Below are 25,423 nucleotides of genomic sequence, written 5' to 3'. Positions count from 1 at the left end.
GGATAGAGAGAGACTCAGATGCAGAACGGGAGGGGCAGGGGGGCAGAGATAGAAGGAGAGAGAAAGAGGCAGATTATGAATGTTGTGAAAGTAAATAAAACTATTTGCAGCGTTTCTCTGAGATATTGCGTTTTTTATCTTGGCAATAAAGAATGTGTTGCGAAAATGAGTGGCAATAAAAAAAAACTTTAATTTCCTGCCTGGCCAGCAGGCATCTGGAGAGACACATCTCTCTGGAGAGATAGGTTTCTCTGGAATGAGGAGATACTCGCACTGTCATCAGACTGTTCTCTGGTAATAGGAGAGAGACTGAGTGGTGGAAAGGGAGAGCGACAGAGAGATAGAGGGTGGGGGTATAGAGAGAGGGTGGGGGTAAAGAGAGAGGGTGGGGATATATAGAGAGGGTGGGGATATATAGAGAGGTTGGGGGTATAGAGAGAGGGTGGGGGTATAGAGAGAGGGTGGGGATATAGAGAGAGGGTGGGGGTATAGAGAGAGGGTGGGGGTAAAGAGAGAGGGTGGGGATATAGAGAGAGGGTGGGGATATAGAGAGAGGGTGGGGGTATAGAGAGAGGGTGGGGGTAAAGAGAGAGGGTGGGGGTATAGAGAGAGGGTGGGGGTAAAGAGAGAGGGTGGGGGTATGTGTCAAAGGGGGGAGGGGGCTCAGTGATGAGACGTCTCTGTAATTCCAGGAGAATATGATCCAGACAAAATGAGTTGGTGTAAAATGAAGAGCGTTCCACAGAGAAATGGAGCTTAAAAGCCCAGAATTAATCAAATTACAGATACACCATGACTGGATGAAATACTGGGGGAAATTTTGTGGATTCCTGAAAGTGTGCGCGTGCGTGTGTGCGTGCGCACGGCTTGTATGATCACCGATTCAAGGTTGAGAGGGTAATCGTTCTCCAGTAGAGAGGAGATGGGGGGGGGGTTGAACATGTTGGCTGATGACTTGAACAGGGGCCCATCATCTCTTTCACCCCCTTGTCTCCCTCCACCTCCCCCCATCCTCCTTCTCCCTCTTTCTGGGAGAACGTAATGATGAGAGGAGAGGTCAGGGCTCCCTGCTCTCTGCTAGATTTGAATTTGTTCTCTACATCATTTGCTGCTTCTCTCTCTCTTTATTCCCCCCCTCTCTCTCTCTCTTACAGTTCCCTTCCTCTCTCTCTCTTCATTTTCTGTCTTGCTTTCTCTCTCATTTTCTCTGTCTCATGTTCTCTTTGTTTTCTGTCTCTCTCTCTCTTTGTTCCTTGTTTCTATCCTTTCATTCTTTTGCAATCTGTTCTCGTTCTGTCCTACCATATGCTTTCCCCCCTTCCTCACCCCCCCAACCCCCTTCCTCTCTTGGTTCAGGTCCATGGAGCGTGCCTTATTGCCTTGTAGCCCCTGCGCTGGCTGGAACAAGCAGGATGATTTAGCTCTAGCATGCTAAGTACTGTAAAAGGTCTTTGGTGCACAATGGAGAACAGATTAGCTCTCTTGTTAAGTATCATCGCTTCACTCGACACTCCATTACCGAGCTGTGAATTAGCGTGGATGGTAACAGTTATTGATGTGACACGTTAGGGAAGTTAGCGCTGGAATGCTAACATGGAGCCTGAGACTTGAGGAACTTCACGGTCAATGTAGTAGATAGGCCGCCTACTTGATTTATCAAATGCAACTTTTGTTTTACACACATATGCGCTACTTCTCTTGCGTAACCCACCATCCACTTAGAACAGAGTCCCAATGTTACAGTAGTATCCTACATAAAACCACAATAGACATTCTCAATCCAGTATGATATTATCCACTGCCTGTCATACACTGCCTGTCTTTCTGAAAGTTGTTCAAGTGAATAGGCTCGGCATCAACATGTAACATCAAGTAGCCAAAAAAACAAAACATCAAGTAGCCTAGGCAGTCTAACCTGCAACGTGTGTGACATTCTTTGGACAATGAATAACATGTTGCTGAATGATTAAAGGCCTAGACAACAAACGAAATAATCACCGACTATCAATACGGAAATGAATGCCAGATTGACGAAGGCAATTTAATTTTCCGACCATGCCATTTCTCTATGCTAGAAGCACCATCTAGCGATCATTACTGTCATTAACAACGTCACTGTCTGAAGACTCGGGGGTCATATGACCGGATATCCACGCTTAGTTATCCACTCAAGTCATTTGGATATTGGCATTGATTGCTCCACAGGATTTATGATCATTTGATGCCCCTCTTATGGTTGCTTTAATAATCTATCAATCCCACCACAGTAATAGGTCAACAGCACAAATACAGAGAAATCAAAGCTGATGAAGTATTAGCTAACTGGTTGGTAGCACTAGCTAGCTGGCTACCAACTGTTACATCCGGTGGCGGTGCTTTGGAGAAGAACTGGATATCACCATCAGCTTGTAGAAGAGCATAATATACCATTTTGCTTACCTGGGGAAGCCGTCTTGTGCTCCATTTTGGAGCACTAGCCTCAGACCTGACCCCCGATCTAGTAAGTAAGTTGTACAGCTGAGCTAACAAGCCTACTTCTGTGTGGGATTGCTAGAGTTAACCTAACCAGTACGAAGAGCGAAAATAGAGGGTGTTGATATTCACAGCCTGGGAACATAGCTAGCAACATAAAATGTATACCCCCGGGCCTGTGCCTGTGGCGTTTTTGCGGGTGTCTTCTAGCTAGCTAGCTATCTTCCAGAAGCTAACGAGTTACTGAACTGATGTTCTACCTTAGGTAATCACACGCAGGTTTGTGACTTTTGTGACTTAACTTTTAGCCACAATTTCTTAAAATAATAAATGCCTAAACCATGCAACAAACTTTCCAGCCGATACATGTAACACAATTGTTATCAAGAGCATCATAGGGACTAGTTAGAGTGGGAAAATAGATCAATAATAATAAATATATATGAAAAAGAATATAGCTTGTGCCTGGCCAAAGGTAAGCACACTCAAATATAGCCACAAGTATGTATTTATACAATATAAATACAGGTATAGGGGGTACTTTCAGAAAGCCACAAACGTTTGAGAACCACTGGTCTACACCTATGTGGATTATTAACTATCAATAATGCAGTGTGTGTAATGGTTAGTGTGTAGGGAGATAGAAGAGAGAGTCTGGAAAGAGGATACAAGCAGAGTGTGACAACATGGAGAGAAGAAAGAAAAGGAGGAAAGTGAGGGGATGAAGACAGGATGGAGGGAGGAGAGAAGAAGAGTGTTCTGCCAAGTCCGCACTGGCCTTAATCTGGAGGGCACACGTGACAAAGGAGTCAAACTCCTGTGGATACAGAGAGAATGTATGTGTGTATCCGTGTGTGCGTGCATGTGTGTATGCATGTATGTATGTGTGTTTAGCTGGTCTCCGACTCCGACATTGTTAAATCTACTAGAATTAACGCGCAACTCCAGAGACACACACACAGGCAGGCAGGCTAAGCTCTCGAGCTGGAACAGAGGATGGCAGAGAAAAAGAGAGCAGAAGGGTAAAGGGGGAGGAGTAGTGGAAAACAGAAAAAAGAGGAACGCTGGTTGACTGACAGGTAGATAGAGAGATAGAGAGATAGATAGAGAGATACAGCTGGACAGCAGTGTTGTCCCTCCCTGAGGTTTGATTCAGTGAGTCTAGATTACTGCCCACCTGCCCTGCTGCCTGCAGCAAGGACACACACACTCACAGACACACGCACTCTCTCTCACACGCACACATACAGTACACATCTTCTCTCCTACACAAACACACATTCACAGACACACTCGCTCTCACTCTGGTTCACAGATACACCCTCACACACACATATAGTACACACAGACGCATACCAACACTGTTTGCTCCTCCTTTTCCTACCTACATCCCCTCAACTCCCCCCTTCAGGTCCTCCCCCTCTTCTCCTCCCCCTTCCTCCCCCCTCATCTCCTGAACACTCTTCTCCCCCCTTCTTCCCCCCTCTTCTCCTCTCCCCTTCCTCCCCCCTCATCTCCTGCACACTCTTCTCCCCCCTTCCTCCCCCCTCTTCTCCTCTCCTCTCCCCTTCCTCCCCCCTCTTCTCCTCCTCTCCCTTTCCTCCCCCCTCATCTCCTGCACACTCTTCTCCCCCCTTCCTCCCCCCCCTTCTCCTCTCCTCATCCTCCCCCCTCTCCTGCTCCCTCCCTGGTTGCCTCCCCCCTCCCCTGTGGGGGTCCTCCCAGTGAGCCAGTCTCATCTGCATTTCCCCTCCGAGCTCCAACATAGAGCTAAAATAACCCTCAATCAGCTCCTCATTGTTTACTCTGGGGCCTGCTGTGCTACTGTGTGTGCGTGTGTATGTGCTTATGTTCCATAATGCAATATTCACTGTTGGTATTTTTCTTAGAATAGACAGTTCAAAAGTACCCCCTCCCCAAACACACAAAGACACACATACTTTCTCGCTCACACACGCAAACAGACACACACACACACAGACACACACCCTGGCTGCTGCTGGAGCTGCAAGGACGATGAAGGGCAAAGCTAAACACACTGAAACTAAACTAGTTTCACAGTTTCAAATGAATCTTCAGCGACTCTGAACAATCTGCCTTCTACTCCCTCAGCTTCTTCTCCGAGTAGCCTAAAACATAGATCTAGATTATACCTAGAACGTAAACATAGACATACAACGTCGCTCTGGATAAGAGCGTTTGCTAAATAACTAAATGTAGTAGACCTGGAACACAAAACACAGACCTCAAAACATACAGAAGACCTTGAAGATAAACGTCAAACATGATGATGAGAAGCTAAGAATGTTAAGTAGGAGAGGGGATGAGAGAAAGAGAAGTGGACAATCAGTTGCTTAGAGAGAGGGAACGAGGGATTGAAAGGACTGGTGAATGTTCCATCAAAATGTAAATGCTGACAAAGACTTCCTTAGCCTGGACAATCTTCACTCCGTCTCAGAGAAACTACCACCTGACTCACCATCTCATCATCTAATTATTTCTCTCTCTCTCTCTCTCTCTCTCTCTCTCTCTCTCTCTCTCTCTCTCTCTCTCTCTCTCTCTCTCTCTCTCTCTCTCTCCTTCTCTCCCAGGGGTTCTCTCTAGGCGTAGGGGGGGAGGACCAGGTCTTCAGCTGGACTGACGGTCTCAGGAGGAGAGACTGGCACGACTACAACAGCATCAGGAGAGACCAGCAGCGCGTAGGTATGTCTCACTTCCTGCTCGCTCAGGCGTCTGGTGACACGGTCCCTCTCACCTGCCTCCCGACGGACGGAGAAAAATACCCTCTCAAGAGCTCACATACGCAAATGAAGACACCCGCTCACACACACACACACTCTCTCTCTTCCTTTCTCCCTCTCTCTATCTTTCAGTTCTAAGTCAACTCCCGCTTGGCATTACCATTTGGCACCTGAGTTAGATTCTCATTGTTTTGGTCCAAGTGACGTAAATTATGTTATTATGCTTCTCCATGGGGGGGAGGGGGGGAGACAAAGAGACACAGCATGAGAGGTAGAGAGAAGGTGTTTCCAGGTCCACAGTATGTAAAGTATATCTCTAGCTGAAACAGAGCTTGGCAGCACAGTGCCTGTTTCTCCCACTCTCTCCAAATCCACTTAATATTTTACTGAAACAAAGATTTTCTATTTCTCTCTTTTGTCTCCGTTCTGGAAAGTGTCCACCTTTTCTTATCCTCTCCTATCCTCTCTCCTCTTTTATCCTGTTATTTCCTCTCCTGTCCTATCCTCCTCTCTCCTTTCATCTGCTCTCCTCTTCTCCTCTCCTCTCCTCTCATAGTTAAGGATGTCATTGTTTCTCAGCAGCGCTTTTTCCAACATCAAACAATGCTGCTTTCAAGGAGTTTGAGCCATTTACGTCCTCGCACATACAAACACACACACACACATACACACGAAAACACACACACGTGTTTGAGCACCTGGGTGTTTACTGTAACTGGAACCATAAGTGGTGGTCATGATTGTGTGTGTGTGTGTGTGTGTGTGTGTGTGTGTGTGTGTGTGTGTGTGTGTGTGTGTAGGTAAAGGAGAACATGGGAAGCCCTACCCGCTGGCTGAGGATGAGTGTGATGACTCCGCCTACAAGGAGAATGGCTTCAACATCTACGTCAGCGACCACATCCCTCTCGACCGCTCTCTACCCGACATCAGACACCCCAAGTAAGGAGGTCTCATCATCATCACCATCATCATCACCATCATGATCACCATAGTCCCTATCACCATCATCGTAATAATTTTTCTCACTATCATCATCACCACCATCATCATGATTATCATCATAATCATGATCCCCATCATTATAATAATGATTGTCACTATCACCATCTTCATCATGACCACTTGTGGTATTACACGCCTCGATGTCAGCAGTCGTACTGAAAGACTGAGATTCGTCTTGAAATGGCAGAGATACTGTGTGTGTGTCTGTGTACATGAGTGTGTGCGTGCATGCGGGTGTGTGTGCGTACACACGTGTGTGTGTGTGTGTGTGTGTGTGTGTGTGTGTGCGAGGAGCAGCGGGAGGCAGTGTGTGGAGTCGGGAGGCCAGTGGAACTGTGTTTTCAGCGCCGCTGGTCGATAATGAGAACACTTTCCTCTCTCCAGGGGAGCAGGGAGGCTCTCGGCCCCAACGCTGCACTGATAACACCAGCAGTGAGAAGAGGGAGAGGAGGAGGCGGCAGGGGGGGAGAGAGGGGGAGAGAGGGGGTGAGAGGGGGAGCAGAAAGATATAAAGGGAATGGGACACACAGGGCAGAGAGTGAGGGGGATACCCCAGCATATCTCATTGGAGAAAACACACACTTATCGGGATGTACAGTGTCTATATATTTGTTCCCTGGTGTGAACCTGTGTGATGAGTTTAAGTGTATATATCAGTGTTTGTGTTGATGTTGTTTGTGTTTGTATATATATATATATATGGGTGCGTGTCTCCAGTGTGGATCATTGCCTTACCATAAGTGGTGGCCTGCGGCTGTTTTGAGGTCTGTAACAACAATGCTTCTTTAACAAGGTTACTGTACACCCCTCTCTCTCTCTGTCACTTTCTCTCTCCCCTCGCTTTTCTCCTGGACTGATTTCATCATCTATTCATTCCTTCCTTTTGCCCTCCCTCGACTCCATCCTCTCTGTTGATATTTTCTGGCCCTCCCTCCCCCCTCCATCCAGCAGGAGATAATTGATGTATTATCAGACTGTATGAAGTCTCTGAATAGATTGCATTCAGAGACTTCACATCCTTCCTCCCTCCTCCTCTTTCTCCGTCCCTCTTCTCCTCTCCTCCTTGCCTTCTTGAGTATGAGATAATGAAGGTATTATCAGACGGCATGTCTCTGTTCATCGCCAAGGTGACAGACAGAGCCTCACCAGCTGACTGCAAACCTGCCTTAATGGCTACATCTGCCTATTACTATGTAAATGTTCTCTTTCTCTCTCTCTCTCTCTCTCTCTCTCTCTCTCTCTCTCTCTCTCTCTCTCTCTCTCTCTCTCTCTCTCTCTCTCTCTCTCTCTCTCACACTCTCTCGTTCTGTCTGTTTCTCTCTCCTTCTCTTTCTCTCGCCATCTCTCTTTATGTCTTTCTTGCGTTCTCTCCCTCCCATCCTCCTACTTTACTATCCATTCCTACACTTCCCTCCTCGTGTCTTCTTTCTCCCACTACTTTGTTAATAAACCTAATAAACATCAACTTTGTTCCAGTGTCATCATCAAGATCACCATCACCACCACTACCATCATCATCAAGATCACCATCACCACCACTACCATCATCATCAAGATCACCATCACCACCACTACCATCATCATCAAGATTACCATCACCACCACTACCATCATCATCAAGATTACCATCACCACCACTACCATCATCATCAAGATGACCATCACCACCACTACCATCATCACCACCACCACCATAATCATCATCATCAACTTCATCACCACTACCATCATCCCCACCACTAACAAAATCATGAAGATCACCACCACCCCATCTTCACCACCACTGTCACCACCTGTGTTTAAGCCGTAGCGTGTTTCCTCCAGCTGCAGACAGAAGCTGTACCTGGACAGGCTTCCCAACACCAGCATCATCATCCCCTTCCACAACGAGGGCTGGTCCTCCCTGCTCAGGACCATCACCTCCATCTCCAACAGGACCCCCGACCACCTCATCCACGAAATCATCCTGGTGGATGACTACAGTGACAGAGGTAGGGAAGCAAGGGACACACACACACAGTCTCTCTCTCTCTCTCTCTCTCTCTCTCTCTCTCTCTCTCTCTCTCTCTCTCTCTCTCTCTCTCTCTCTCTCTCTCTCTCTCTCCCTCTCTGTCTCTTCATCTCCCTTCACCTGGTGATGATACAGCTGCCTTCCTGCCCTCCTCATCTCCTATACATTGCAGCATGTGTGTCTTCGGGGAGAGCACGCACACTCACACACAGACACTTACACACATACACACACTTTCACACACATTCACAGCTTGCTGCGTTCAGGGGGCAACCTGTGCTTGACTCGCTCCATACTTCCCTGCATAACTGGCCTCAATGTGTGTGTGTGTGTGTTTGTGTGTTTTAAAGGAGTTAGAGAATCCATGCATACATTAGCATCATTTACAGAAGGTTGAAGAGCTCAACAGAAACATCCTCTGCTGTCAAAGAGGAAGGAAGGGAGAGAGGGGTGGAGAGAGAGAGAGAGAGAGAGAGAGAGAGAGAGAGAGAGAGAGAGAGAGAGAGAGAGAGAGAGAGAGAGAGAGAGAGAGAGAGACAGCAAGTTAACTTTTAATCTAAGTTAGATTTTGCTCTTTCCTGTGGGTTGCTAAAGAACAATGCAAGCTGTTCTTCATGGTCGGTAGGACTATGACAGGAACAGGAAGCCAGTTTTTCTGCAGTACTAGGAAGGCTGCATGCAGTTTATCTGCAGTACTATGAAGGCTGCATCCAGTTTTCCAGACCCTCAGGTGTCTGGCAGGTGTCATGATGTTACCCAGCCTACCCTGGAGGTGTCTCAGTGGGGAATGTTTGGGTTGCTGTGCTCTGCTGGCATCCACACACACCAGGCTACCAGGCTCCTGCCGATAAAGATGTTTAATCACTATAGAGCAGCGTTCACCGGCACACAGTGAACAGAGTGTTGCAGATTGTTAAACAGCCCAGGGCAGCTTGGAGAGAGTAAATACCTGAACAGATTGTTCACCTGGGGGGAGAATTACAATCAGGGTTGGGTGGGTGTGGGGGGGGGAGTGGATGGATGGAAGGGGGGTGGAGAGGAGTAGAAGAGACTCCTTAGTGACTTTGCTCCATGTTCTCAGACACACATCCTAGAGGTATCTGTCCTGGGATTGTCTAAAACCCATTGCCCTTGGGACACCTGATGCCCAGGAAGTAAGCCCCCTCCCACCATCCCCCCCCCACACCTGTCACCAGCAATCTATTTTTGTCTCCAAGACAACATGGGGGGCATAGGTCCAGCTCAGTACAATCATTGTTCTGAGTGGGAGAGAGAGAGAGAAAGAAAGTAAGAAAGAAAGGAAAAAGAGAGTGACAGAACAAGATAATGAGGATCGCTCATTTGAATAGTCTGAGAGACGAGTCATTACTGCAGCTCATAAACAACTGAGAGGGGGGGAGGAGAAATAGATGGATCAGGGAGAGAGGAGAGACACCAAAAGAGACTTGGAGAGGGAAAGAAAAAAGAAAGAATTTGAGGAAATAGAAAGAAAAGGGAATACGGTGAGTGCTGGGATCCACGGTTTACAGCTTCAAAGGAACCTGTCATCTTCATGATTGACACTGCCTCATAGAGGAGATGGGAGATATCAGAGAGAACACACACACACACTTTAACACACATAAACACACACGGAGGCACACACACTCCCATCCAACGAACTGACAATGACTAATTTCCCCTGCTTGTAGTTTGGGTGCGCGCACGCGCGTGTGAGACAGAGTGAGCGAGTGCAACCTCAACATGTTTAGAGCCAACAGAGTTAGACGCTTTGTCCTTGAGATATGTCTCGCTCTCCCCAGCACTCTCATCTAATAGGAGACGCATGCACCTCCCTAACACCAGGCCTCCGGATTCAGACCATCTCCAGCGTCGCAACCCAGGAAGTGGGATATTAGGACATTGGGGACACGAACATAGCAAAGGCTTTCAAGATCTGTGTTAGAGAGCGAGTACCCCAGCAGATAAAGCACACACCTCCAGCCCCCCTGTCTATATGCACTCTGTCTTGTTTAAAGCTTCACTCTTAAGTGGCTGTGCTAACGGTGCTGCTAGCTAAGCTAATTAGCGGGCGTCAGTGAGAGCAAGAGGGACGTTAAATAAGGGCTAAACACCCGGATTAAGTTATCCCAGCTCTAGACAGCACCGAGGTGCGAGCCAGTCTTTTCGTCTGCTTCTCAGAGGATCCTAATGGAGCCTAAGGCCCCGTGGTATAAAGTTTGGGATCAGGCTAATCTCCCGAGATCAATGGAGATAAGTCTGAATGTGCACTGTTGATCTGGCTGTGTTTTGGGATCAGGCTAATTGCAGAGACTAGAAAATGTTAATTTGGGAAGATCAGGTTGTATTGATGTGTGTGACTGAGCCAAGATGGCCTCTCTGCTTCAAGGAGTGGCCTGCTGATTCAACAGTCTGTGTCTGTGTGTGGATGTCTGAGTGTGTCTGTCTGTCTGTGTGTGTGTGTGTGGGAGGGTGGGTGTGTGTGTGTGCTCTACTGAAGGTGTCAGCCACCCAGGGGAGGAGAGAGAAAGAGAAGGGATTGATTGTAGCGTCTAAAACAGACAGTGATGGACTCTCTGTCAGTGATGCAGCGTCTCTCTCCCCTCTCCTTTGTCTCATCGCTCTCTCCTCTCATTCTCCTTTGGGGGAAGCGTTTAAAGACAAATCAATCGTCTTGTCCGCTTCCCGCCGGTTCTGCCGATACTCATAACAGTCCGACCTTCCTCTGGGAGAAGCCTGCCTGGCCAACGCAGCGACAATCCCTCTCCTCCTCCTCCTACTCTATCTTTTCGATCTCTGTCCTCTCTCTCCTTTCTTTATCTCCCTGTTCCTCTATTTTGCCAGACTCTCCACCTTTCTCTTTTTCTTTCGCCCGCCATTCTCTCCGTCTCTCTCTTTCTCCTCTGTTGCCTCTCGTCTCTGCCGCTGTCCTCCTCTCTCTCCTCTTCAGTCTCTACATTACAAGAAACGCCGCAGAAGGGATATTTATTAAGAGTGCTCATGATATTGATCTCGATATCCGTGTGGGTGCTCCTCTTGCCGTTGTTAATGTTGTTGTTATTGCTGATGCTCTTATTATTATTATTGTTATTGACGATGCTCTTCTTATTGTTCTTGTTATTGTGGGATTGAGCTGCCGCAGTGTGTGATACTGAGAGACAGAGAGACTGGTCTGTTTTTTCTCTGCATCTGGTGACGTCCCCAGAGGGTCAGAGACTTCCCGGCCCTCCAAGCACCAGGGACAGCAGCCCCAGCCGCCTCACAGCCAGACCGTGAGCAGCCACTTGAAACTGTTTCCCTCTCCTCACTCAGCGAACGAGCCTAATTCGCTAATCAGCACCCTTCTCCACAAAAGCTGAACTGACAGGGCTCAGAGGGGGAGAGAGCCTCGAGCCGGCTCGAGGGGGCGAGAGTAAGTCTCCGGCACAATTACCCCCGGCCGATATTGTAAATCATTATTTTTGTGGAGCCTCATGGCAGGCGCAAGCGGCCGACCCGGAAGATTTCTTTTTGTTTTATTGTAACTTTCTAAGTCTCCTGAATTGTTAGGCATTTGACTCTCGGTGGGTTGTCAGTCTCCCTGGGAAATAATGGAGGCCAGCCTTGGGTCACACACACGCACACACACACACACACACACACACTCTCGAGAGTGATGGATTGATGGAGCTGTCAGTTTTCACTGCAGCCTAAGATTGAATCACCAGAATCTCTCAAATGCTTTTTCTTCTTGGTCTTCTCCACTGTTACTGTTCAATGCATCCTCATATAGAGAGTAGTCAAATGGAACAGTTCTTTTACACAAACACACAGGAAGACAATACACACACACACATGCGTACATAAATGCACTCAAAGTGAAGTGGTGTGTGTGGTCTTCCAAGCGCTGGACGGTGGTGAATTGTGTGTTGGAGTTGACCTTGTGTTTAAATCTCTGCTTTGAGTGTGTGTGTGCGTCTGTGTGTGCGTCTGTGTGTGTGTGTGCATGAGTGTTTGACCTTGCTTTATATACTCTGGCCAGACTTGCTAAGGTTTAAGAGCTGCAGCTCCAGGAGAGAGGGTTATCTCTGCTACACACATTGACCACTACTCACTTCAAAGATCTGAGACAGAGACACACATACGCACGCACACACCCGCACACCCACACCCACACACAGGGCAGAACATCAGACAGTCCCTTGTCTCCAAATCCCTCAAGTTTCCTGCAGCCTCTCATCTGGTAAAGATGCATTACATTCTCTCTTGGTATTCACTGACAGCAGAGTGCGTGTGTGTATGTGTGTCTACAATATTGGGGATTCATAAATGGTTGAGACCAAACCTATCTTTCATCCAAAACAAAGGAGCATCGATTTATTCTGCCTGCTTGGGCCCCTCCCTTCCAGTCAGACCAGAGCAGATGATGCCAGAGCTACTCATTAGTCAGACCACCAGATTGCCAGACACGCAAGGGAGACGTGTGCTAGTCAGAACCACTTATATAGGATGAGGCCCAGACGCTGTGTGTTCAGGATGGGGGTTGGATCTGTGCTTCACAGTCCTGGTGGTCAGGAAGGACACACAGATAAAACCCCTCTCTCCGCCAGGGTGAGGAGATGAGCTCAGGCTTCTCTTTTGGAAATGAATTAGGTGTGAACAAGCTTAGAAAATAGTTTGGCAGTAGAGGAGTAGAGAGAGCATTCCTATCACGTATGACCATCGATTCTAAGAACATTTACCGTAATGGTGTGTTTGTAGAGCCAGTCAGACAAACAGGAAGAAGCGACCTCCTCCTCCACATCCTCCTTCTTTTATTTTCTCTGGTTTTCCATTTATATCCGTCCCTTCAAAAGAGAGATCACAGGCAATTATCCCTCATTCACAGCCAGGGTGAAAAAGCCCCATTCAACACCATTATCATCATCACCTTATCTCTCTCACTCTCTTTACCTCACACACTCTTTCTCTCTCTCAGTTCATATCTCTCTCCTTTCCCCCCTCTCTCCTTTCCCCCTCTCTTTCTCCCTCTTATCCCTCTCTCTCTCCTTTTCTATCTTTCTTTCTTCATCTTTCATCTCTGTCAGTGTGATGTATGGACCTATGTGGCAGCTCGATGACTGTGATCTCCTGGCTGCTTGGATGGAAGTGGATGAGGCACACTGTTGGTGTCTAGAATAGAGGTAAAATCAGGCTAACTCCAGACTAGTGTAATGGCCCTAAACTATGTGTGTGTGCCTACGAGTGTGTGTCTGTGAGTGTGTGTGCTTGTGGATTTGAGTCTACGGGTGTCTGAGTGTGCGTATCTATGAGTTTGTGTGTGTATGTATGCCTGAATGTTTGCATCATTTTTCCATTTGCTCTAGCCTGATTTCAACTATGACCGAGTGAGGTGGAGGTAGTATGGAAGGGGTGTGGAAGGGAGGGGGGGGGCGTTGTAGGGAATTGGACTTCAGAATTCGGGGGAAATAGAGTGTGTGTGTGTGCATGCATAGGTTTTTCTGTGTGTGTGTGTGTGTGAGAGAGAGAGACTGATGAAGGTGTCTGCTGTGTGAGAAGGCCTCATTTGTTACTGTCTGAGATGACAAACCACAGATATAGCCCAGAGCCTGCTTCCCAGCATGGTCATACATTACCCTGATGGGACTCTCCTGGTGTTAGACCGGTCCAGCCCCATAGGAACACACAGACGCTCCTGCTGTTAGACCGGTCCTTCCCCCTGGGAACACACAGACTCTCCTGGTGTCAGACATCCTTGGAACAGAATCTGAACTGAATGGACGGTGATGATGTTCCCGTGATGAGGTTCATCAGAAGGAATGTTATAAATCCTGAAGTTCCCCCGTTTCTGGGTCAACGAAACTCTGTTCTGCGGAGAATGGTTCCTTAGCTCACCTAGAGGAACCCTGTGTGGTGTGTATGATGTGCAGGTAGCAGCCCATCTGGGCTCTAATGAGGCAATGTTCCTCAGAGCTGAAACATCGTCAGATGTTCTAGTGTTTAGGTGAAACTCCACTATTTAGGTCAAACGACGTCTTTTAATCTAAGATGTTTTTTATGTCTAAGGAAGCGAGGGATGAGAGGAAAGAATAGCGAAATGGAAGAAAAGCAGTGGTTTCTTTCTTCTGCTACTCATCCCTCTCTCCTGAATAATGCAGATTGCTCTCGTACCTCATTCCACACATTTACTCATTTGATCTGATATCCACTTTAAAACATGTATCCTTGTCTTCTCTCCTGTGCTCTCCCATTTCCTCTCATCTCTTCTCCTCTCTGCTCTCTCCTCTCCCCTCCTCCCCTTTCCTTGCCGTGTTCTGACAAGAAACAGAGAGTCCATCGGAACAGCAATGTTAACATGCTGCCATATCTGTTAACTTCGCATTTGAATAAATGTTATCACATATCCTGTCTGCATTAGCATAGCATCCTAGCCATGTTAGCATACCGCCATGTCTTTGTTAGCTTAGCCTCGTAGCCATGGCAGCGTACTGCCCTGTCCCAGTATCTCCGGGGGTCTGTTTCAGACAGAGTTTCCAGTGTTCTGTCTCTTTAAGGAGAGTTGTATCTACAGCTGTGCATTGCTGTCCCACCTGGTTTATGTGGCGTCACTAATGCCCCCTGATGCCAGCTGGCGTGTGACTGGGCAGAATGGCAGCAGGGTGGCAGAGCTACAGAGGGCTCTGTCCTGGCTAATGGAAGACAGGGTTCCTGACACTGCACATCAGTCCTGGCCAGCACTGATCTCTTTCTACAACCCTTCAGTGCTCTCTCTCACTCACTCACTCTCTCTTTCTCTCTCTCTCTCTCTCTCTCTCTCTCTCTCTCTCTCTCTCTCTCTCTCTCTCTCTGTCTCTCTCTCTTCTCCATGCATTCTTATCTTTCTCTTTCCTCCTCTATTATTCTCTCTCTCCTTTCTTTCCTTGCCTCTGTCTCTCTCTGTTTTGAATCAGTTAATTTTAGTTTTGCTAATGCAAAGCTATCCTAGTATAAACCCCTGTGGGTGGGTGTGTGTGTGTCTGCATATCTTCATATTATGAATTAACCTACGAGACAGCTATCTTGTTACTCAGAATAACCAATGAGACAGCTCGGGCTTCCTGAGACTAGCCAATGAGACAGCTCGGGCTTCCTGAGACTAGCCAATGAGACAGCCTGGTCATCCTTAGTCTAATAATGTAGTCATGTTTTAGTTTTTTTTCTGTGTATTGTGAGAATGGAAATTTAATTGTGTCAGTTTCCATGGTAGCATGGTTTACTTGGACCCTTTTACAAAAGGTAAATACTCTTCCTCTATGTTTATCTCTCACTTGCACTTTTTTTCCACGGTAATGGTGTTTTGTCTCTAACCTGACCGAGTAATTAGCACTGTGAGTGTGAGAGAGAGAGAGAGAGAGAGAGAGAGAGATAGATAGAGAGATAAGAGTATTTGTTCTAGGTTTTCCATTCAGGTAGTGTTTGCAGTACATAAATTAGTTTTATCCCAGTAAATACACACACACACACACACACACACACACACACACACACACACACACACACTGGTACCCAAGTAAAACATTCCCCATCAGCTTTACGCCTCCTGGAATCAGGAATGATCGTTGATTTAGACACACACAGCTGAGATGGATGAGTGTGTAACGGAAAGTTATGGATTGAACCCCAGGCGATATGAAACGCTCCACCAGCAGAGCAGCAGGCAGGGACAGGAGAGTGAGAGGATGGCAGAGACAGCCACCGTGTGTGTCGTGGGTGTGTGTTGTGTGTGTGTTGTGTATGAGTGTGTGTTGCGTGTGTGTGTAAGTGTGCAGGTGTGTGTGTTGTGAGGACCTGTGCGTGCGTGTGTGTGTGCTTGTATAACTGTAACCCTGCAGTATCACAACCTAGTTCTTCAGACCTCCTGGCCCTGACACTCAGCAGGTAATTCCTGCTGAGTGTGTTAAACAGGACTGTCCTGGTTGCCTTTACAGTAATAGCAGCTGGTGTGTGTCCACACCACAAACATGTGGAGCAAGAAATACAATCATTGATATTATTAGTTTGTAATGATCTGAAATATTAAATTAAAATAATTTATTTGTTATTCTGGGTGCCTAACACCCTGTAAGGTTCAGCTAACACTTCTGAGAGGGAGCAGAGAGGGGAGGAGGAGGAGGGTGAGACGGAGGAGTAGAAGGAGAGAGAGGAGGACGGAAGGGAGGAGATTAAGAGAGAAGGACGCAAGCTGGAAGGATGTACGTCGCTCTCATAGACCCCAGATCTCCTGAGGCGCTCTAGTCTCAGTGAACAGATTAGCACTAACGCCAGACCATAATATCTCTGAGGTACTGCTGTGGGACCCTCTAGACAGCCGTTACCACGGTAATCTATGGATGATGGTGTGGTCGTAGAGAAGAGGTCGTACAGTCAGCCCTCTTATGTTGGGCCCTGGAGACGGCTGCTTTGCATCAAGTGGAGAGAGGGAGGGAAGAGAGAGGAAGGGAGAGAAGGAATGGGGAGAGGGGTGATCAAGGATGGGGAGAGGGGAGGAGAGAGATTATGAGAAAGGGAAAGGAGGGAGTCGGGAGTGAGAGAGGGAGAAGTTGAGTTCAAAAATGATTTCCATTGAGAACTGTGGCTTTGGCAATATTTACCAGAGAATATAATGTCAATAAATCCCTCAGAATAAAATATGAAAAGGTAGAAAGGAGAGGGGGGGATGTGAGAGGAGGAGGAGAAGGAGAGAGAGAGAGGAGAGGGGGAAGAGTGGAACGGGGATAGAGAGAGGAGAGGAAGTAAGAGAGATGAGAGGAAGGTGGGGAGAGAGAAAGACAAGGGAAAGAGAGGAGATGAAGAGGGAGTGTGAGAGGGAGATGGAGAGGGAGAGAGAGGAGGAGTAACAGAGAGAGTCTGAAGAGAGAGTTCTAATCCATTCTCATTACTGAGGCAGGAATGATCTGAGGCTGAACAAGACCTGCTGTAATTGGTTAACTCAGGAGAGACACACAGGCCTGGGAACTACTGGTGTCCACCATGTCTCTCTCACACACACACACACACACACACACACACACACACACACACTCACTCATCCACCCTTCAATACACACGCACACAGCACAGCACACACAAAGCCCTTAACGGATACAGTATTTATACTTGACCTGAAATTACTGGATATATGCATGCGTGCGCGTGCAGTGGATGATTTTGTGTGTAGACAGAATGAGGTCGTTCTGTAAGAACTGATAAGTGTAGGAGATCTGAGATCATCATAGAAACAGACTTCCATTTGGCTCCTGTGTGTGTATGGTTCTTAATCAACAACCTGGCACTGCTTAGGATGTACACACACTCTGTGTTGTGGGTGTGTGTGTGTGTGTGTGTGTGTTCAGGCCTGGGAGTCTACAAGGCCACATGCTAATAGTAGCTCCAGGAAGAACAGGAGTAGCTTGGCTGTCAGAATACATGAACATTCATACACACACACACACAAACACACACATACACACACACACACACACACACATTCATACACACACACACACACACATACACACATATACATGCACACCAGCCCTGTCTCTTATTAATTTATTATTCTGGCCTGAACGTTGATATATGAATTATAGATAAGACTGGCTGTTGACTTGCTGTCTCTCCTCTCAATCTGTCCTATGACATCAGTCTGAGTGACACACACACACACACAGAGGTTAAACCTGAGGGTGAAGAGAAGTAGAAAATCCAGAGGTGTATCCACCCATAGTGACAGACTCCAAGAGAGAATAGACATCCGGTGGGTGTGTACGGGGGTGGGTGGGTGTGTACGGGGGTGGGTGTGTACGGGGGTGGGTGGGTGTGTACGGGGGTGGGTGGGTGGGTGGGTGTGTACGGGGGTGGGTGTGTACGGGGGTGGGTGTGTACGGGGGTGGGTGGGTGGGTGTGTACGGGGGTGGGTGGGTGGGTGGGTGTGTGTGTGTGTGGGTTGTGTGGGTGGGCGTGTACGGGGGTGGGGGGCTAACTGACAAAGATAGAAAGACTGACTGACAGAGAGAAAAAGACAGGTAGAGAGGAGAAACGGACAAAGAAGGGCAGGAGTGAAAGAGAGAGAGAGAGGAGAGAGGGAAGGATGGAGCACTGAGAATATGTCCATTCTTCCTGAGTGAGTTCACTACCTACAGGCCTGAGGCAGGTGTGTGTAGAAGACTCCTACCTAGTATGAAGCTGACAGGTGTGTGCGTGTGTGTGCGTGCGTGTGTCTGTGCGTGTGTGTGTGTGTGTGTGTGTGGTGAAGGGGGTTGTATTGATTCTCCAGCTGCAGCCTTTACATTTCTCATAAAACCAAGAGATAACCCAGTATATAATCTACAAGAGATAACCCGGAGTGTAACCCTGCCTGAAGGAGAGACCAGTGAAGATACCTTCCACACTATAACCTCCAGCACTTCTGAATCGGCTTGTCTACCTCCTCCACCCCTCCATCCCCCTCAAGCCCCAGGTGCTCACCGCAGAGCAGTAATCAATCCTGTGACAGGGTCATTGTTGAGATGCTCTCTGTACACTCGTTCCACATGGCAACCCTCTCCCTCTCTCTGTAACAGAATGTCCCCGTGTTAATCAATACTAGCACACTGGGGAGCCTGCCCTACCATCCCATAATGCTTATGCACCGTGACCTCCTTCCCATTCAGCCTTTGCTGCGAGAGATGGGTTCTAATGGCTGTGCCTTCTAGTCCCTGTGTGTAGAGAGGGCCAGGTTACAGATAACAGATCTACACACCATGTTGGACTATTATGTTCTATTCTCTGCTATTTTAATGCATTCTGATTTTATTTTTTTACATTTACATTTTTCACGTTCAGGAATCGAACCGGCAAACTTCTGATTAATAGCCCGATTCCCTGACCGCTCAGCCATCTGACATCTCTCACACTTTCCTAGCTCCATTTCTCTCCCTCTCTCTATATACTGTATACTCCTTTGTCTTTTTCTTTCTTTCTATTCCTTTCTGTCTTTCTCTCCCTCTCTCTTTACCCCTCTCTCTTTACCCCTCTCCTTTTCCCCCTCTCTCTCTCTCTCTCTCTCTCTCTCTCTCTCTCTCTCTCTTTCTCTCTCTCATGGTCCTGTTCCCAGTCCCCTGGGGTGGAAGTATAGATTAGAATGCTTAGAGAGGTGGCATTACCTCAGCAATGGCTGGACACACACACACACAATCCCCATCTCACACACATAAACACTGACACACAATCCCCATCATACACTCACACACACACACATTCACAAACGCTGACACACACGCTCTCACAGATACAACCACAGAGATGCAAACGCTGTCACACACACTCTCGTTCTCCCACACACACACAAATACACACATGTAATTAGCTGGTGTGTCCTTGTGGTTGGACCATGCTAGGCAGAGCCTGCGTCTTGTCTGTCTCATTAGAATATGAATGGAGACACAAGACTACTGTGTCCACTGATAGAGTTGTAGCAGCAGTCAGACACACACCCTGCTGCAGGAACTGGGTACCAGCTCTCTCTCGCTCTCTCTCTCTCTCTTTGTATCTTTCTCTTCCTTTCTCTGGCTACCTCTCTGTTTCGTCTCCCCCTCTCTCTCTCTGTATCCCTGTCTCTCTGTGTGTGTGTGTGTGTGTGTGTGTGTGTGTGTGTCTCTCTCTCTCTACGGAATGTTCCTCTCTCAGTCTCTCTAACCCTACCTGTGTCTTTTTGTCTCTCGCTTTACCTCTTTTTATCTCTCTCCAGTAGTTTAGCAGCAGGTTAGGGTCTGGTGGCTGGTGTAATGTAGCAGGTTCTGTGGGCGCTGGTGTGTGTGAGGGGGAGAGGGTGTGTAGGTGGTCTTAAGGGGAGGCGTTATAGGAAGTGGTGTGTGTGTGTATGTGTCCAGGAAGTCATTCTCTGGTCCCAGACCAATGAAATGTCTGAGAGCACCGAGGTGGAATGTAATAGCTTCCTGCACACACACACATAAACACGCATACATACACACACACACACACACACATAGTCTCCCGGTGCCCCACTACCTACCTCTTCAAACGGATAGTGGGAATTATTTCTCCCTCCTTCTCCCCTCCTGTCTCCCCCTCCCCTCCTCTCCTCTCCACCTCCAGCTCCCACCCTCTCCCTCTTTACCCTCCACTGTCTCCTTCCCCCCACCTCTCTCTCTCTCTCTGTCTCTCTCTCTCTGCAGATGTTCTCATTAGTCTCTGTTTGTCTTCCAGAGATGAGTCTCTCCTCTCATCAGCCTGTGATTGGTTGAGCTAATATTGACCCTGCTAGGGCATTAAAACTGTATGAGCCTTCAGTTCCCACCCACTGCTTCCTCCAGGGATGTTATTAAAGGTAACACCTCTCCTGCTGCAGATAGAGGAGGTGGTGTCTGTACTGCTGGTCTAAGGTACAGTAGGGGATTGATCTATGCAGGGGGGTATGCCACCTCGACTGATCAATCCCGGCCCGTCAACATTCACCTGCTGTCACACGCACTTCTCTCCTCCCGCACTTCTCTCATCCGCATCGCATCTCTTTCCTCCTCTCATCTTCTCAGCTAACCTCTGTTCTCTTCTCCTCCTCTCTCCTCCTCCCTTGTACTCTCGTCTCCTCCACTTCTCTTTTCTCCTCACCTATGCTCCTCCTCTCCTCCCTCCTCATCCCCTCTCTTCTCTTCCTCCCACTCCTCTCCTCCTGCCTAGTTGCCTGTCCTCTCTGCTACTCTTGACTTTTGTTGACTTATGAATACTGTGTTTGTTTTGAAGTTCTGCTGCCTGCTGGTTTTGGCTCAAAGGCTCCGTGAAAACAGTGTGTGTGTGTGTGTGCGGTAAGAGGGGTGGGGTATAGCAGTGTGTGTGTAGGTGTGTGTGGAGGGGTAGGAGACGGTACTTTATGCTCCATCCATTTTGCGTGTGAATACTTCACACATGAATGTGTGCGTGTGTGTGTGTGTTCTAAATGACACTGAACCAAATCATCATCATCACTGATGAAGACTGCTGTATTACAGGGCATAGTAATTTGATTTGAACAACACGCACACTGATAAGGGCAAACATGTACACACACACCCACACCAATCACCGCAAGCACTCATGCACTAATAAACACGAAGACATTCACTGTGAAGTCTCAAATATTTGCTCTCTAAGGGAGAGAGAGACGGCAGATTGTAAACAAATAAACAGATAAACAAACAGACATGGCGGTGGTTTGTTCAGTGGCGTCGGAGGGACTGTTTATGCTAATCACCAGGCTTGTTGTGACATTAGCAGCAACATCAACAGCCCAGGGAGAGATCCTTGCTCCCGCTCCTTGTCTTTCTCCTTCTCTCTCCTTCTATCTGTCCTCTTCCACCCCCCTCTTTCTCCCTATCTCTTACTCTCTACCCATCTCTTTTTCTCTCTCTTTACCACTTCCCTTCTGCTTCTCTCCCTGTTCCCTCTCTATCCTTAATTCTCTCTCTTTCCCTTTTAATCTCTCTATCTCTCGATTAACTTCCATAATTATCTGGATCAATTAAAGAGAGATGATTAACCGTCCATCACAAGGAGGAGAAGACGAGAGGAAGGGAGGAGAGAAAGATAGGAGAGGAGTCAAAGCAAAACAGGAAGGATAAAAGAAGAGGAGGGGGGAGAAACCCCCTCCCCTGGAGGCCAGGACAGGGGGTCTGGGGACCAGTCATCTCTGTCCTTGACTAACTCCTCCTAGCCAATCACAACCTTGACTACCCCCTCCCAGCCAATCACAAGATCATTCGAGGGCTCGGGGGAGGAGTCATGATTAATGTTTGCTACAGTCCGGCAGAGGAGAGCTGGAGCATGAAATGTGTGTGTGTGTGTGCTCCAGCGTACAGTACAGGAGAGCCTTCAGTAGGATCCTGCAACAACAGAAGGAGGATGTTGTTAAAGACACACACACAAGTTCCCTGCTCGGACCGGGCTGTGTTTCCTGGTTTGAGAGAACTGCCTTTCAGCAAATCTCACAGAGGCAGAATTTGTCTCAGTGTTCATCCGTGTGCTTATTTATGTGTGTGTGTGTGTGTGTCTTAATTGGCTTGGCTGCTGAGGGAGCCAGCTCAACGTTTTAAAGCTTTAGTCACCATGGAGGTCAGTCTGGCATGGCTCAAACTGTCTCACACACATGCACACACACACACACACATACATACATACGTACATACATACATACACACACCACACATACATACATACATACATACATACATACATACACACCCACACACACACCCTTCTCCCTAGAGCAGTGACATTGAAGAGGGACGTATCCTTCTTTAGTGCTGTGAAAGAGCAGGAAGATTGCAGCTATTTTACTGTCATTACTGCTCAGCTGTGAACGGATGTCAACCATACAGCCCCCCTGCCCTACACTCCGGAGCCATCTCTACATCCTCTCTCCTTCTCCCTCTGTCTCTCTGAGTCTCTCCTTCTCCCTCTGTCTCTCTGAGTCTCTCCTCTCTCCTTCTCCCTCTGTCTCTCTGAGTCTCTCTTCTCTCCTTCTCCCTCTGTCTCTCTGAGTCTCTCCTCTCTCCTCCTCTGTCTCTCTGAGTCTCTCCTCTCTCCTTCTCCCTCTGTCTCTCTGAGTCTCTCCTCTCTCCTTCTCCCTCTGTCTTTCTGAGTCTCTCCTTCTCCCTCTGTCTCTCTGAGTCTCTCCTCTCTCCTTCTCCCTCTGTCTCTCTGAGTCTCTCCTCTCTCCTTCTCCTCTGTCTCTCTGAGTCTCTCCTCTCTCCTTCTCCCTCTGTCTCTCTGAGTCTCTCCTCTCTCCTCTCCTCTGTCTTTCTGAGTCTCTCCTTCTCTCCGTCTCCACCCCCTTTTTCTTTCTCATTCTTTTTGTCTCACTCCCTCTCTCCACTTATCTTCTCTTTCCGTCTCAACCCCTCTCTCTTCCTCTCTTCCTCTCTCCCTCTCTCTCTCCTCTCTCTCTCTCTCTCTCTCTCTCTCTCTCTCTCTCTCTCTGTCTCTCCCTTTTACCATGTCTCTCCTTGTCTCTGTGTCTCTGCCCTCTCTTTCTTCTCCTCTGCCTCTGTATGGCCTCCTTTGCTTTATGCCCTCCTCTCTCTCTCTCCTCTCTCTCTTCTCTGTCTTTCTCTCTCCCTATCGCTTTTTCACTCTGACTTTGTTTATTTACATATTTAACTATTTGTTTTATGCAGCTCTTTTTTCTTCTTTCTGCCCTCTCCTTTTCTCTAATCTCCCTGCCTCCATCTCTATAACTGGTCGTAACCCCCCCCCCACCACCTCTCTTCCTGAGTGAGTGACAGGTGCCATGGCGACCAGGGAGAATAATTAAGGGATATGACTTCTCTCTGGGAGGGAATCTGTCCATGGATAGTTAATGATGGTCAGAGAGAAGAGGTGTGTGTGTGTTAGTGTATCTGTGTCTGTGTGTCTGTGTGTGTCTTTGTGTGTGTATGGTTGTGTGATAGCAGGGTAATTAATCTAAAGGACTGAGGAAGTCTTTGACTGACCTCACAGCCTGACTCTACTTTTAATTAGAGCAAGAGTGTGTGTGTGTGTTTGTGTGTGTGTGTATCTACTCAGGTAATCCCTTTAAATCCATCACAGGTGTCTATCTGCGTGTGTTCTACAAAGAAACATGACTTGAACACACAGTGTGTGTGTGTTCATGTGTATATGGAGCTATGGAAGGAGACAGAATCAGGATAACATGAGGTAGATCTCTCTCACATATTCAATAAAAAATTAATGGCCTGATTAAAGTAAAGATGCTTTGCTCATCACGTGTCAACACAAACACACACAGACACACACAAACACACACAAACACACACAAACACACACAGACACACACACCCACACAAGTGCCTTCCTGATGCACCAATGGTTAGCCTTCGCCTATCCGAGCTCAAGTGTAAACGAGTCAGAGTGTGTCTCTGAACAGAGGCATTCTGCTGCAGTGTTGTGATTGGCCTGGGCTTGGCCAGTAATCTCTGTCTATCCTGGTGATGACATCACTGCTGCTATCTCTCTGCACCAGCCTAGCCAACCTAATGACACCACAAACTATTAAAATATAACTACACACACAGACACATATACATGTAGACACTCACACAATCACACTGACACACACACACACACTTCTTAATAACATAGCAGCCATTCTGATATTATTTGGCTGGCAGCAGTTCGATCAGTGCTCCACCAAGGGCAAAGTCAGGCCTGCTGTGCAAAGAGAAGTATCAAACGACTCTATCCTGTCCCGAGGTCAGAGCAGAATGAACATTTATTCTTATTAAATTCAGGAACATTGTCATATTTTATTTAACTGGTGTGTGTGTGTATGTGTGTCCAGTTAACCTGCAGGGCATAGTAATTACTATGGATGGAGAATGGCAGGAGCCAACAGAAGTTATTGAAGCAGAAAAGTTAGATAAAATCATCTAAATGGATTTCTCCACATCAGCTGAGCTGGCCTGGGAGTTCTGATTCTGGGGGGGTTCTGGTCCAGGACTTTGCTAGGTTCTGGTTCTGGGGGGGGGGGGGGGGGGGGGTTCTCTCCTTCTCAGAATGTGGTTATTTATGAGCAGCGTTGCCACGGTAATCCCCTAGGAGACCATAAAACTGTCGCTCACACAGACGAGTGTCTACCCCAACGCATGCCAAGTCTTTAACCTGCCATAAAACACACACACAGTCTCTCTCTCACACACAGTCTGACACACTTACACACACACACAGTCTCTCTCTCACACACAGTCTGACACACATACACACACATACAGACAGGCAGTCTCACACACAGCCCTACACACATGCACAGTCTCACACACACAGTCCTACACACAAACGTTCACACTCACAGAGAAAGTTTCACAAACACATTTTGTCCCACACACACTCACCTTGTGGAGCCTGTCTCCCTGCCCTGAGGCCTTTCATTACCAGGGTTTAGAGTGTGTCTCTTTCAGGACGTGTTCTCGTGTTCTGGTCTGAGTTAGAACCACTCGATCAATACACACTCACACACACATAGCCGAGGAGCCTGTGTGTGTCAATCCACAGAGGTCCATTTCTGATTGTGTGTTTTGGGTGCTTTCAGAGGCTGCAGCTATCAGGGAGTATGGAGGGAGGTGTTTTGTTTGGATGCTGTGATGTGGGTGGGTGTGTGTGTGTGTGAGTATGAATGTGTGTTGTGTGGGTGGTGTGGTGTAGTGTGGTGTGTGTGTTTTTAGGAGGAGGA

The 25,423-nt window shown here is 47.7% G+C and overlaps 1 protein-coding gene across 1 annotated transcript in view; it reads left to right on the top strand.

Annotated features, from left to right (window-relative positions):
• Positions 1-25,423, top strand: part of galntl6 (polypeptide N-acetylgalactosaminyltransferase like 6) — a 48,738-nt gene that overhangs the window by 10,043 nt on the left and 13,272 nt on the right. Inside the window, exons 3-5 of the mRNA XM_067250328.1 lie at positions 5,064-5,175; positions 6,014-6,152; positions 8,040-8,206. Of these exons, the coding sequence (XP_067106429.1) occupies positions 5,064-5,175; positions 6,014-6,152; positions 8,040-8,206 (418 nt within the window). The remainder of the gene's footprint in view (positions 1-5,063; positions 5,176-6,013; positions 6,153-8,039; positions 8,207-25,423) is intronic.

This window comes from Osmerus mordax, chromosome 14 (genome assembly GCF_038355195.1).
Source record: "Osmerus mordax isolate fOsmMor3 chromosome 14, fOsmMor3.pri, whole genome shotgun sequence".
NCBI classification, from domain to species: domain Eukaryota; kingdom Metazoa; phylum Chordata; class Actinopteri; order Osmeriformes; family Osmeridae; genus Osmerus; species Osmerus mordax.
The sequence above is the reverse complement of the archived record's forward strand: the minus strand, read 5'-3'. Positions and strand labels throughout refer to the sequence as shown.